Here is a 15,326-nt window from a genome sequence, read left to right on the forward strand (position 1 = left end):
TTTTAAATATAATTTGAATATTAAAATGAAATAATTAAAAAAAAATTAATAAAAACAAAAAAAAATAAAACATAAAAAATATATACATACATATATATATATATATATATATATATATATATATTATATCATTTAATATATCATTAAGTCTATGTAAATATAACAAATGAGTATTCAAATTAAAAAGTATAAAAAAAAAAAAAAAAAAAAAAAAAAAAAAAAGGAAATAATAAAATGATTATATCAATTTATTAAGTAATGGATGAATAAGTAAAAAGATTGTTGATATTATATATTAGAGCTAGCTATTTTTTTTTTTTTTTTTTTTTTTTTTTTTTTTTTTTTTTTATGACTTGTTCAGGTTATCTTTGTTTCTTCAAACGATAACGACGACCTCCTTTATTATCTCTCATAAATCTTTTATTTATAAGTTTACTTTGTCGAGGTAATTTATAAGTTCTGATTTTTTCTTTTGTAGGTATCCATGGGATTGTAGACAATCCCATTCTTTTTTTTTTATATTTTTTTTTTTGATGTTTTCTTATTTTAAAATATCTTCTTCTTTTTGTACTTATATTTTCTTTTTGTAATAGACGGAGAGCATAATTTTTTTGGTATGAACTTTTACAGTAGTTGAAAAAATTATATTTCCTATGGTTTATTTTATAAATTATATTATTATTAAGGTAAAATCTTTTTACTATATTCTTATCATTAAATTTTTTGTAACCATTTTTTAAAATACACTGTTGAGAATATTTCCATATAAGTATCCAACCAAATTTCAACATAATAAGAAAGAATTATAATATAGTAATATAAAAAGTACTGATTCTTAAATTATTCTTTCAAAAATATATTCATTGAGCGTTTATCAAATTTTTTTCTTTAAAATATATATATATATATATATATATATATATTTTCTTTATTCTCTCTCTTCTTACTATTGTTATTTTACACAATATATATTATATATATATATATTTATCAAACCTTTTTTGGATAATTTTTGTTTCACATATTCTTAAATAATTCTTTCATATATTTTGTTTTTCCATATATTCTTTAAATGTATTATATATATATATATATGTATATATATTTATTTATATGTGTATGGTTTATTCATAGTACCAGAAAAAAAAAAGAAAAAAAAAATAACACAAATTTATTAGCACAAAAAATGTTCATGTTTTTTTTATTTTTCTTTTTTAAAGTTAAAATTTAATTTTTCACATTTAATTATTATACTATACATGTTTTCAAATAGGTTAAAAATATATATATATATATAATATATCTTATAAATATATTTCATGTTGATTAGAAAAAAAATTAAAATTAAATATATAAACTGAAGGAAAAATAAATACACTTCCTTTTTTGAAAGAAGTCTTACAATAATATATTATACATATAATATTACAAATATAATAAAATATATTTATAAAAGCTCTTTAATGCGATTATTTATATGTTTTTCAATATCGTTGATTGCATCTATTTCATATTTAACTCCAAATTTTTTCATATTGCTAATATTCTCTCTACAAAAAAAAAGAAAAAATATATATATATATATATATATATATAATAGATAAATATAAAAAGTTGAAAATTATAAATTAATTCTTGAAACATCCAAATATATGATAATATTTATCTTATAATATTTTTTATATTTAATGTGTTCATTTTATTTGTATGTGATACATCCAATTATTCCGTTCAGCAGAACTATATTTATTATTGTTTTTTAATTTAGCACAAATGCTAAAAATTGTGGAAAAAAATAATTTTTTCAATATATATATATATATATATATATTATTTATTATTTCATGCGTATATTTTTTATTCCTTTCACATATATATATATAATATATAATTTGTGTGATATACACTTTATATTTATTATAAATTTTTATTTGATACTTGTCCAAAATTCTTATGTCTTTTAAAGTTAATTTAGTAAGGTCAGTATTTTTTATAACATTTTTCTTAATGCCCTCCTCAGGGGTAAATAAAATTAACCAGTCCAAGTTTTCAATCGACATATCATCAACGTCTAGATAAATAAATAAATATAAATAAAAATATATATATATATTTTTATATTTATTTATTTATATATTTTTTTTTCATTTCTAACAATAAATTTTAGATTCATTTTTCGAAGCATAAGTACATGCTATGCTCAGGCCTTTAATATTTCAAAAGTGCCAAAAAAAAAAAAAAAAAAAAAAAAAAAAATATATATATATATATATATATGTATATATGTTAATAATATATTATTATTTATTTATTTATTTTTTTTTTTTTGCGCAAGGTTTAGGTTTAAAATTATTCAAAGTGGTAATATGTTTATGATATATTTTATAAAATAACCATAAACGTCATAATCAGTTAAACAAAATATTTTTAGCCCTCTATGTCTTTTTTGTATTTCAAATAGAAGTTGTCTTGTGTTTATATCTATATATATATATATATGTATATATGTGTGTGTATTATCTTATTATATGAACATGATATATAACATGATGCTTATAATTTGTCATTTTATTTCGTTACGAAAAAAAACCTGGAAAACCTTTTGCAGTAATTAATATGGTTGGTCCATATGTCGATATATAATTAGATTGAAGTAATTTATAAAATATCGTTTCTTTTTCAATAATTAAAATATATTGAACACCTGATGAAATATTTATATTCTCCACACCGAAAGGCGATATTAAGTGTCCCCTTAACTAATATATTGGGACATATCATAAAAAAAAATAAAATATATATAAATAAATATATATATATATATATATATATTATTTATTATTTACTTCGAAAACATTCATACAGTCAATCCAATTGCCTGAGCATAAAAGAGCGAAATATAAAACATTGAAATAAATATAACAGAACTGTAATTATATTATTATTTATAAGATAAATATAAATATATCATAATAAAGAATACGAGAATATATATTTAATCATATATATATATATATATATATATATATATATGTGTATATGTTTAATTATTTATTTATTTAACTTGTTTTTTTTTCCTTCAATAATATATTTCCCCTTATGATTCCTTTCGGTGCATTATATATATTTATTTGTTCTCTAGATTTTTTTATAATTTTTGTCAACTTTCCAATAATTTTATTAGAGTTACGTTGAGTTATAAATAATTTAGGATTGATATAAAATATTTGTCTTAATGTTGTATATATATTATTCTTTATATTTATTAATACTATTTGAATAATATAAAATAATCTCGTTATATCTATAATTTTTCCTTTTGACAAAATTTTTTTTTTTTTTTCGTCTAACAGGCTTATTATAAAATCGACAACATATTTTTCTAGTGAACAAATAATATCAACAGGGGACATCTTAAAAAAATATAAAACACAAAAAAAAAAAAAAAAAAAAAAAAATATACATATTATAATATAAGAAGAAAATTATATCACTATTATATATTTATAATCAAATCCGATAGAGAATCATATTTTCTTTTTTACAAATACAAAAAAAAAAAAAATAATAAAATAGGATAAGAAAAAACAACTGTGTTGAAAAAAGGACGTAAGGGAATAATAATAATTGAGAATATACCAATAAAATAAATAAATAAATATATATATATATATATATATATATATATATATATATAATAATTTTTATTTTTTAAAATATTATATATTTTAATATATTATTCATTATTTTAAAAATTTTCTATAAATGAAAAAAAAAAAAAAAAAAAAAAAAAAAAAAAAAAAAAAAAAAAAAAAAAAAAAAAAAAAAAAAAAAAAAAAAACATACATAATATTATATTTTCATATATGCATTAAATATAAAATCCAAAGGTACCACTAGGGGAACGGTCAATATATATATTTATTTGTAACTTCATATAATATTTAATATATATATATATATATATATTTATATTTTTTTTCTTTTTTAAATTGAACATATATATTATATATATATATATATAATATATTGTTGTCACAATTCTGTTAATTTTTAAAAAAAAGAAAAAACGTTGGAACATACTATATTCTCTATAATTTAAGATATATATGCAAAAAAAAAAAAAAAAAAAAAAAAAAAATATAATAAACATTAAAACATTATATTATATATAATATTATGTAGAATAAAAGAAATGATTTTATTATATATTTTACAAAATGATTGAAAAATAAAAAAATTGTCATTTAAAAAATATAACTTTTTTTTTTTTTTTTATAATAATAACTGAGAGTTTGATGGTAATAATATTAAATAGATATTTAGTCCAAATATCTTCTTCATAATAATAAATAATATATTATATATATATATATTTTATTATTGATATCTTTATAATGACGACGTCTACATTCGATCCTTCTTGGGGTCAAATAAAAAATGACAAAAGCGAAAATAATAACAATAATAATAACAATAATAATAATAATAATAATAATTATAATACTAGTTGTAGTCACGTGTTTAGTTCAAAAAATGAAGGAGATGCTTCCGACAAAACGAGACTTATAATTAAGAATATCCCCAAGTATATGAACGAAATGGATTTGAAGAAACATTTTTTTAAAATGAAAGATCATAATATAAATTTCCAAATAACTGATATAAAAATTATGAAAAGAAAAAAAATAATAAATAATAAAGAACATTATGAATCTAGAAGAATATGTTTCATTGGATTTCTTAATAATTATCATTGTCAAAGTTTTAAAAAGTTTTTTAATAATACATATATTAATACAAGCAAAATTATTATAGAAGATGCAATTTCTCCTTCCCTTTTAAAATCTAATAATATAAAATATAACAATCTACATCTATCAAATTTTAAAAGTAATCCTAATGAAATTCAAAACACAAAAAAAAAAAAAAAAGAAAAGGGAAAAGAAAAAGTAAATTCTATTCAAATTGTAAAGGATAAAAATTTTATAAATAAAACCGTTCAAGTTAAAAAAACCAAAGCTGGAATGAACACTACTAGAAGTCATGTCATTTTTTTGGATGAAGAGAATACAGATGTGCTTCCGCCAGTGGAAGGATTACAAAATGATAAATCTCAAGAAAAAAAAAAGAAAAAAAAGAAAAAAAAGAAAAAAAAAAAAAAAAAAAAATATATAATTGATGAAGATAATAATAATAATACAAAAGATGATAAAAATCTTACAAATGATAATAAAAAGAATGAAGGAGATATTTTAAAAACTGAAAATAATATAAAGGATGAAAAAATTATTAAAGATAATGAGGTTTTATTAAATGATGCATCTGATGGACATTCAAATAACGAAGATGATGCTCTTACATGGTTAAAAGAAATTTCAAAAAAAGAAAAGAAAGAGGAATCATCAAATATGGATCAAAATATAAAAAATGATAACATCCAAAAAAATGACAATATTGTTAGTATTGATGATAAGAATGATATTAGAATTAATATGAATAACAAAAAAAATGATAATACTACTTACGAGCTAGATATTGAAAGCGAATCAGAAGATATGAACACTGCAAAATTAATCATATTTAATCTACCACCTGTAAATGAACAAGATATAAAATCATTATGTGAGAGATATGGACCCATAGTAGATGTAAAAGTTTTTAAAAAGAAATCACTTAGGGGTGATACACAGATTTATTTGAATGACAAAGGTTCAAATAAATCGACAGATGATTTTTTTATTAAATTGTTAAAAGGAAATACAACAAATAATAAAAAAAATAAAAATAAAAATAATCATAATAATATTAATGACGGTGATTACAACAAAGATTATATTAATAATACTCATATTGTAGACCATAATAAAAATGAACATGATAGTTATAATGACACATATAATAATAAAATATTATACAACGATCTGACAAATATTAAAGTATATGCTTTTGTCAGTTTTATGTTTCCAAGTTCATGTGAAAAAGCGAAAATGCATCTAGATAATAAAATATATGGAGGTAAAATATTAACTATTAAATATGCAAAAGAAAAAAAAATAAATAACTATGAAGAGAAAAATATGGAAAAGATAAATGAAAAAAATATTTTTATTAAATTATCTAATGAATGTAAGACATCTTATAAAAAGATATTAGAAATCCAAAAAAAAAAATCTTGTCAAAATGAAAACATGTGGAATATATTATATACAGATATAAATACAAGTATTAATAATTTTTGCAAAGAAAATAATTGTTCTATAGAATCTGTATTAAATATAAAAGATAAAAATATTGCAGTTAATGTTTCTCTTACAGAAACATATATTATTAATAAGATAAAGGAGTGGATTAAAAAAGAAGGAATCTATTTAGATGCATTTGAACAAATATATATAAAAAAAAAAAAAAATGAAGATGAAAAGGATATAACAAATATGAATAGTAATAATAAAAAGGAATATATCTCAAAAAATATTACTAATAATAAAAAGGAATATGTCTCAAAAAATATTAGTAATAATAATAATATATCTATTGAAAATACCATAGATAATAAAGAAATTATAAAATATAAACGAAGTGATGATACTATTATAATTAAAAATTTATCTATATATACAAATCAAAATGATATCATTAATTTATTTAAACAATATGGTGTTTTAAAAAGAGTTAGTTTTTCACCTTACAATAATATTTGTATTATTCAATATGAAAATTCTGATCATGCTAAAAAAGCGTTTATATCAAATTCTTATATAAGATATAAAAAGTTACCTTTATATTTAGAATGGGCACCTTTAAATTTATTTACACCACAGAAGGATATACAAAATGGAGACAACGATATGATGAATGATAAGAAAGTATCAAAGAGGGAGGAAATAAATGAAGATGGTGCTATATATAATATAGACCAGAATGTTCATAAAAATGATGATTCTCACAATATAGATAATTCAAATTATAATGACGATGATGAAGATGATGATGATGAATATGAAGAAGGGACACATGCAAGTATTTATATAAAGAATATAAACTTTAATACTAAAGAAGAGGATTTAAAAAAACTATTTGAAAAAATAGAAGGTTTTATAACATGTAATATTATTAAGAGTAAAAAAGTTATAACACAAAAAGAGAAAGAATCAAATAAAACATCTAAGACTTATAATACTGTATCTTTAGGATATGGATTTGCAGAATTTAAAAATAAAGAATTAGCTATTGAGGCTATAAAAAAATTAGCAGGTACACGTTTAAATGATCATATATTAGAAATGAGTTTATCTCATAATAGAATAAAAAATAATAAAAATAAAAAAAATAATCAAGATGAAAAATTCATAATTAAAGACAAAAAGAAAGTAACTAAAAAACTTGTTGTAAAAAATTTAGCTTTTCAAGTAAATAAAGAAGAATTAAGAAAATTATTTTCAGCCTTTGGAAATATAAAAAGTGTAAGAATACCAAGAAATGTATATAATCGTAGTAGAGGTTATGCATTTATAGAATTTATGTCAAACAAAGAATGTTGTAATGCTATTGAATCTTTACAACATACCCATTTATATGGAAGACATTTAATAATAGATTTTGCTGATGATTTTATTTTTGATAAAAATATAGATGAATATGATAAATTAAAAGAACTAAATAATGAACAAAATGAAAATATTATAACATCCGAACAAGCTAAAAGAAAATCCATATATGAATCTCAAAAGAGTGAACAAATAACTGAATCAAAAAAAAGAAGACTCACATCAAATATGGAACTAATATAGCCCTTAACAAAATTATATATACTTATTAATGTATATACTTTGGCATATTCAAATATATATATATATATATATATATATATATAATATATATATAATATAAATATATTTTATAATTTTATCTTTCTTTTTATTTTAATTTTTTTTTTGTAACAAGATTGTTTCCCTCAAAAGGGAATATATATATTATATATATATATATATATATTATATTTTTTTTTTTTTTTTTTTTATTTAAAAAAATAAAAGTGAACTTTAATTTTTAAAAACATATCATGATAATTAAAAAAATTAAATGTCATTTAATATATATATATATATAATATTACATTTAATTTTTTAATTTTTCATTTATATATATTAAAATGTATAATTAAAAATATACTCATATATATATGTATATATAGTTTATATATCAACGCATTCGTTTTATTTTCTCAATACGTTAAATAAATCAAGTCAAAAAAAAAAAAAAAAAAAAAATATACATATATATAATATATTTTATGTGTATGATTTTTTTGGCCCTTCTTGTTAGGATGAAAGAAAATAAATAAAAAAAAAAAAAAAAATATATATATATATATATATATATATATATAATAAAACAAAACAATACTACATATTATTATTTATAAGAATGATATATAAATATTAATATATTTGTAAATTATAATAATATATAAAATGTATGTATATTTATATTAATATATAATTATGCTGAGAAAAATATATATTTATATATATATATATATATATATATATATATATATATATATATATATAATAAAACAAAACAATACTACATATTATTATTTATAAGAATGATATATAAATATTAATATATTTGTAAATTATAATAATATATAAAATGTATGTATATTTATATTAATATATAATTATGCTGAGAAAAATATATATTTATATATATATATATATATTATTTCATTTTTTTTCATTTTATATATATATATATCTATATATTATATGTAATATAGTTTATTATGAACTATAATAAAATAACACTCTATATAATAATTTTTTATTTTTCCTTATCCTTTTTTCACACTTATATTGTTATTAAAAAGTTTAATATATATTCTAAACATCTCTTTTCTCAAGCCTGTAACAGATACACACATAATATATTAAAAAAGAAAAAAAAAAAATGTACATATAATATTAATTATTATTCGTTTTTATCACCTCGTGTAGAGGACTCTAATATTAAAACGGACAAAAAAGGCACCTTCTCAATTTATATGAACAATAAGAGTCATCAAATAGATGATCAAATGAACGAACATATAAATGATCAAATAGATGATCAAATAAACGAACATATAAATGATCAAATAGATGATCATTTAAATGATGATGCATTCAATACAACAAATACAAAGCATATAAGAGAAAGCCAGGACCATGAAATATCTACAGATTGTAATAAAATGATAGAGCCAAAAAAAAAAAAAAAAAAATATATTAAAAAGAATAAAATAAGAATAAAAGTAATGAAGGAAAATAAATTGAAAAAAAAAAAATTGACGAAAAAAAAAAATTTATTTAATATAAATGAGCACAGTACGTCAGATGATAATAGTATTATGATGAACGAGGAAAAAGAAGAAGAAGAAAAAAAAGAAAACCAAAATTATGATGATAATATAGAACAACAAAAAGAAGATGATGATGGTGATATAAAACAACAAAACCAAAATTATGATGATAATATAGAACAACAAAAACAAGATGATGATTATCATATAAAACAACAACCCCTTTATTGTGATGATACAAATGAAAGTATTCAGATTTCATCTAATAAGGATCATAAACAAAGTATTATATCAAATTCTCACCAAATAAATGATAATTATTTTTATGATGAAAAAAAAATATCGACAAATATATATACACCTAATAATATACAAAACGAAGATACACATGAAGATATTAAAATGGATGATATAAATATTGAAGAGAATCAAAAGAATAAAAAAAAGAAAGATGTTGAATTAAAAATAATCCGTAATTTACCTTTAATATCAATTATTGGTAGACCTAATGTTGGCAAGTCGACCATTTTTAATCGACTTACTAGAAAATATCAAGAAGGTAGTATTGTTTTAGATGTTAGTAGCACCCGAGATAAATTATATGGAGAGGTGGAGTGGGAAGGATATAAATTTGAACTGGTAGATACAGGTGGTTTAGTGTTTGAAGAAGAAAAGTTTTCAAAAGAAATAAAAGATCAAATTCTTATGGCTCTAAAAGAATCATCAGTTGTTATTTTTGTTGTTGATGGTATACATGGTGTGGATCCTAGAGATATTGAAATCTGCCGATTTTTAAGAAAATATATAAATATTAAACAATCAAAAGGAGAAGATATCAATAAAAAGGTAAACGTAAATGTAAATGTAAATATAAAGGAACACAAAATTGTAGATTCACAAACATATGATAATAAGAATATAAAACAGTTAGATGATAAAGAGGAAAATTTACAAAGATATGATAAAATAAATCAATATGATATACAAAATAATATAAAAAAAAAAGAAACATATAATAATATATCTAACGATATAAAGGAGAATAGTAATAATGATTGTAAGAAGCTACCAATAAAAGTTATTTTATGTGTAAATAAATGTGAATCTTATAAAGATGGTTATTATAAAGCACAAGAATTTTGGTCCCTTGGATTTGGAGATCCATTTCCTTGTAGTGGAATTCATGGGAATGGTCTCTCAGAAATTTTAGATGAATGTATTAAACATATAGATAAAATAAAAATAAATGAATTAGATGATAATATAAATGAAGAAAATACTATTAATATTAGTTTTATAGGGAAACCAAATACTGGTAAATCAAGTATATTAAATAAAATATTAAATTGTAATCGTTTTATTGTTTCTCCTTTAGCTGGAACTACTGTAGATTCTATTGATGTTCTAGTTAAATTAAAAAATAGTGATCGTATATATCGTCTTATTGATACAGCAGGAATACAAAAAAGAAAAAAAAATGTATCTTTTAATACTAAAACAAAATATGAATATCTTTTATATAATAGAACAGAAAAAGCTATAAAAAGAAGTGATGTATGTATTCTTGTAATCGATTCTTTTAATGGTATTAGTACACAAGATATCAATATTGCTAGAAAAATTCTACAAGAAAATAAAAGTTGTATTATCTGTTGTAATAAATGGGATCTAATATATAATAAAAATGATATTTTTAATGATACCAAAAATTATGTTCTAAATCTATTAAAACCTATAGATTTTTCTAATATTCTTTTCATGTCAGCTAAAACTTCTCAAAGATTATTAAACATATTTGATCTTGCTGAACAAACATATCAAAATTATATTAAACGTGTTAATACAAATACTCTAAATGAAATTATTAAAGAAGCATTATTATTAAGACCACCAATTCCAATTAAAAATAAATCCTTAAATATATATTATGCTTTTCAGTCTCATATTAAACCACCTGGATTTGTTTTCATTTGTAACTCAGAAAAATCAGCTTATCTTAACTATACTAAATATCTAGAAAATAGAATACGTGAAGCATTCAATATTAAAGGTACACCCATCAAAATCTATTACAAACAAAAAAAATTAAGAAAAATTATCAACAAACAGAAAAAACCTGATAAATATAATCTAGACATACAAGCCATTCAAAAAAATTTTCAAATAATGCAATCTCAAGGAAAAAAATAATTATATAAATATAAAAATATATATATATATATATATATGAACATATTTATGTCATATATTTTTTTTTTTTTTTTATTTTTTTGTATAAACATTTAATATAAAAAATTAAAATATTATACCAATATGTTTATTTTTTTATGTGCAATGGTGAACATATGCACATTGTTGGCAATATTATTTACAAAAAAAAAAAAAAATAAAATAAAATAATAATAAATAAAAGAGTGATATATAAAAGCATAAAATATAAGAACATTATAATGTTCCATATATAAATGAATAAATTAAAAATATTAAGTGTGCTCAAATAACATGGCAATGATATATTATAAAACACACAAAGATTAATACACACACATGCACATATATATATATATACATACGCATATGTTTTATTTTATTTTTTATTTTATTTTTTTAATTAAAATTAAATGTTATGCTTGTAAAATTATCTTGCGTATTTTCTATGTTCACATTATTCCCTTGCTCATTTTCTACATTCCTACTAAAGGATAAGAAATTGTTACTTACATAATTTCTTCTAAAATTTTGAATGAGGTTACTAATATTATAATCGGATGAATTCGATACCCTATCATTTACATTATTAGGAATATTTTCTATATTTAAATTTGTATTAGTTATTTCATGTTCAGCCTCATTTATCGCACCCTGAACGTTTCTTATATGCTCAGATCTGTCACTCTGAAGAAATCCTTCCTTTGCATTATCACCATCACATATATCATTATCATCATCACATATATCATTATCATCATCACATATATCATTATCATTATCACATATATTTATTTCATCATTGTTTACATCATAACTGACATACCTTTTTTCAAATAACAACATCTTTACAAAAAATTTTATCTTCGAATCTTCCTTCTCTTGACGCTGAGGGTCGTTATTTAAATAGTCAATTATTTTTTCATAATTTATTATTTTATTAACAAATTTAGAGAAGGAAAAAGTACTCTTATCATAAACTGTAGTTTTTAATTTTTTCGTTTTAAAAAATCCATCGATATTTTCATCATCTGTATCATCATCACTATTTGATGATTCTGATGATATATATTTTTGTTTGTTCTCTTTTTTATTATTATTTCTAAATGCTAATGTTATATTATTTTGCCTGTTCGCATTGCCCATTTGATCATACATATCATCAAGACAAGTATCTATATGATAATTATTATCAGTATGGCAATTATTATTAATATTTGATATATCTACAGTATCATTTGTTCCCTTGGTCATAATTATTTTATCATTTACATTCATAACATTATTTATAATTGATTGTCTACAAATCTGTTCCCCCCCTCTATTCTGAACTTTTTCTACGTAATATTCATCGTATGAAAAGTTATCAAAATAATTGTTATATGTATTATAACTATTATTATGCCCACAACCATTAACAATAGTATATCTCTTATTATTATTATTATTATTTATTATTTTTTTTTTGTTGTTGTTTTTGGGTGTATTCATTTGTTCTTCCAGTTTATCACTTCTATTGCCGTTGGCACATTTTTTCATAGCCTCAATAATACGTTGAGTAGTTTTCTTCACAACACTATTATCATGATCACTCTCTGATATGTCTACTTGTTTTCCTTTATTTATTCTTATGTGTGCCCCACCTACCGTTATATCATTCATTGTATCCATACTACTTAATATCTTTTCAGTTTGAACTCCTCTTAAATTATCAAAAATAGATTTGATATAATTCAATTTTTGTATGTCCATATCATTTGTACCTTTAAGTAGTATAATCATTTTTTTCAATTTGAAATTTTCAGATTTTAAAAAGTCAATAATATTTTTAAAATATATATTTGGAAGGATGGTAATATAATAATTTTTTGGATATAATAATTCAATCTTATTTAGAGTATCAGAAAAATTATATATAATACTTTTAATATTATGAAAAACTAATCTTTCTGTATGTTCAGATTCACAATCATTAAATGAATATAAGCTCTCATAATTATATATTCTCAATATTTCTATTGGAGGTTTAGCCCAAAAAGGCAAATCAGATAAATAAGAAAAAAAAGCATAAAATAATATATCATGTACTAATAAACGATAAGATAATTCTAATCCTTTTAATTTGTCATTCAATATAGGATCTTCACATACATATTGTAATATACCAGAATCATATAAAGGTAAACTAAATTTTGGTAATAGACGTAATAAATATATATAATGATTAATAGGTTCAAATATTGTCTGAATTGTTAATAATTTTGAAGAATTATAAAATATATCAATAGTTGGGATAGATGCTATATTATTATCATTTATTATTTTATCTCGTGCATTATATATTGGATTAAATGTATTAATTATATTATCACCCTTTTCCCATTGAAAAGGAAAATTATCACTAATAAGCATATTACTATTATTATTATTATTAATATTATTATTATTATTATTATTATTATTATTATTATTATTATTACTAATATGATTATTATTATTATTATTACTTTCTTTTATTATATTATCATATTTTTCTATAAAATTATAATTACTATTTAATTTATTTATTATATTTTCTTTTAACTTCTTATCATATAATAATCCTTTTTTTATCAATTTATTATAAATCCATGTTTTTTCTTTTTTTTTATTTTCATCATTTTGATATATTATATCTTTTGGATATATTTCCTTTTTCAAAAGATTCAAGTTTATATATTCATTCACATTATTAGAGAACTCTAAACTTTCTTTTAAATTCTGATATTTAAAATTTTTATTCAAAAAATATAAATCTAATAATGGAAAGCATAAATTCCTTTCTTCATTTTTCATATTTTTTAATATTTTATTGATTTCATTATCTCTTTTCTCTTTTGCGCTCAAAAATATATTGCCACAATTGTAACAATTCTCATTATTCTCTTCCTCACTAATTCTTTTATTTTCACAATTGTAACAATTCTCATTATTCTCTTCCTCATTAATTTTTTTATTTTCACAATTGTCTTCTTTTTTATCATTACTGTCTAGGGGTTCCAAATAGATCATTGTTAATACTTCATTTGTCCTGTTTTTTTTTTTTTTTTTTTAAATGGCAATAATGGGCACACAAATGTTGTTATATATATGTGAAAGTAATATAAATGTATATATACAAAATGTTATATATATATATATATATATATATTTAATTTATTTAAAATATTTATCGCTTAATTATAACCACATATTTGACAACAAATATATGAGCGTTTTTGTCTCAAATATAGAAAAAAATACACAATGTAGAATTCAATACATTTTAATTTATTATATATATATATATATATATTTTCTATATTTGTATATTAAATATATCATATATAATCTTTTATATATTTAATATATATATATAATATATCACATATTAATTTATATTTCATTTTAAATATGTGTGCACGTTATAATTTACACATATGCATATATATACATAATATATTACACTTTAGTATAGAAAAATATCATTCTGTACATCTATTTTTACCATTACACATATATAAATATATATATATATAATAATATAATTTTGTTTTATCATATCAATTTTAAATATATGCAATATTACATCAATACATATTTCTATATGTATTTTTTTTTTTTTTTTTTTTTTTTTTTTTTTTTTTTTTAATAAAATTAAAAAAAATATTTATTTAAAATAATAAAAAAAAAAAAAAAAAAAAAAAAAAAAAAAAAAAAAAAAAAAAAAAAAAAATATATTCTAATAAAT

The 15,326-nt window shown here is 19.0% G+C and overlaps 5 protein-coding genes across 6 annotated transcripts; 2 read left to right on the top strand and 3 right to left on the bottom strand.

Annotated features, from left to right (window-relative positions):
- Positions 1–362: 362 nt before the first annotated feature.
- On the bottom strand, positions 363–791 carry PGSY75_1217000 (hypothetical protein; the record flags this gene model as incomplete). Its single annotated transcript, XM_018786754.1, has 1 exon — positions 363–791. One exon carries the CDS (start codon positions 789–791, stop codon positions 363–365), a length of 429 nt encoding a protein of 142 aa, XP_018640619.1.
- Positions 792–1,447: 656 nt separating this feature from the next.
- On the bottom strand, positions 1,448–3,413 carry PGSY75_1217100 (putative type IIB DNA topoisomerase; the record flags this gene model as incomplete). 2 transcript variants are annotated; one of them, XM_018786755.1, is made up of 8 exons in its annotated part: positions 1,448–1,550; positions 1,717–1,776; positions 1,939–2,071; positions 2,156–2,206; positions 2,395–2,481; positions 2,591–2,759; positions 2,847–2,878; positions 3,065–3,413. In XM_018786755.1, 8 exons carry the CDS (start codon positions 3,411–3,413, stop codon positions 1,448–1,450), a joined length of 984 nt encoding a protein of 327 aa, XP_018640621.1. The 2 variants fall into 2 exon arrangements, with proteins under 2 accessions (XP_018640621.1, XP_018640620.1); XM_018786756.1 differs by lacking the exon at positions 1,717–1,776.
- Positions 3,414–4,397: 984 nt separating this feature from the next.
- PGSY75_1217200 (putative snoRNA-associated small subunit rRNA processing protein) lies at positions 4,398–7,793 on the top strand (the record flags this gene model as incomplete). Its single annotated transcript, XM_018786757.1, has 1 exon — positions 4,398–7,793. One exon carries the CDS (start codon positions 4,398–4,400, stop codon positions 7,791–7,793), a length of 3,396 nt encoding a protein of 1,131 aa, XP_018640622.1.
- A 1,001-nt stretch (positions 7,794–8,794) lies between these two features.
- On the top strand, positions 8,795–11,539 carry PGSY75_1217300 (putative GTP-binding protein; the record flags this gene model as incomplete). Its single annotated transcript, XM_018786758.1, has 1 exon — positions 8,795–11,539. One exon carries the CDS (start codon positions 8,795–8,797, stop codon positions 11,537–11,539), a length of 2,745 nt encoding a protein of 914 aa, XP_018640623.1.
- Positions 11,540–11,956: 417 nt separating this feature from the next.
- PGSY75_1217400 (hypothetical protein) lies at positions 11,957–14,608 on the bottom strand (the record flags this gene model as incomplete). The annotated part of the gene is made up of 1 exon (XM_018786759.1): positions 11,957–14,608. The coding sequence occupies one exon, from the start codon at positions 14,606–14,608 to the stop codon at positions 11,957–11,959; it is 2,652 nt and encodes an 883-aa protein (XP_018640624.1).
- Positions 14,609–15,326: the final 718 nt, after the last annotated feature.

The sequence above is a fragment of the Plasmodium gaboni genome, chromosome 12 (assembly GCF_001602025.1).
Source record: "Plasmodium gaboni strain SY75 chromosome 12, whole genome shotgun sequence".
Lineage (NCBI taxonomy): Eukaryota > Apicomplexa > Aconoidasida > Haemosporida > Plasmodiidae > Plasmodium > Plasmodium gaboni.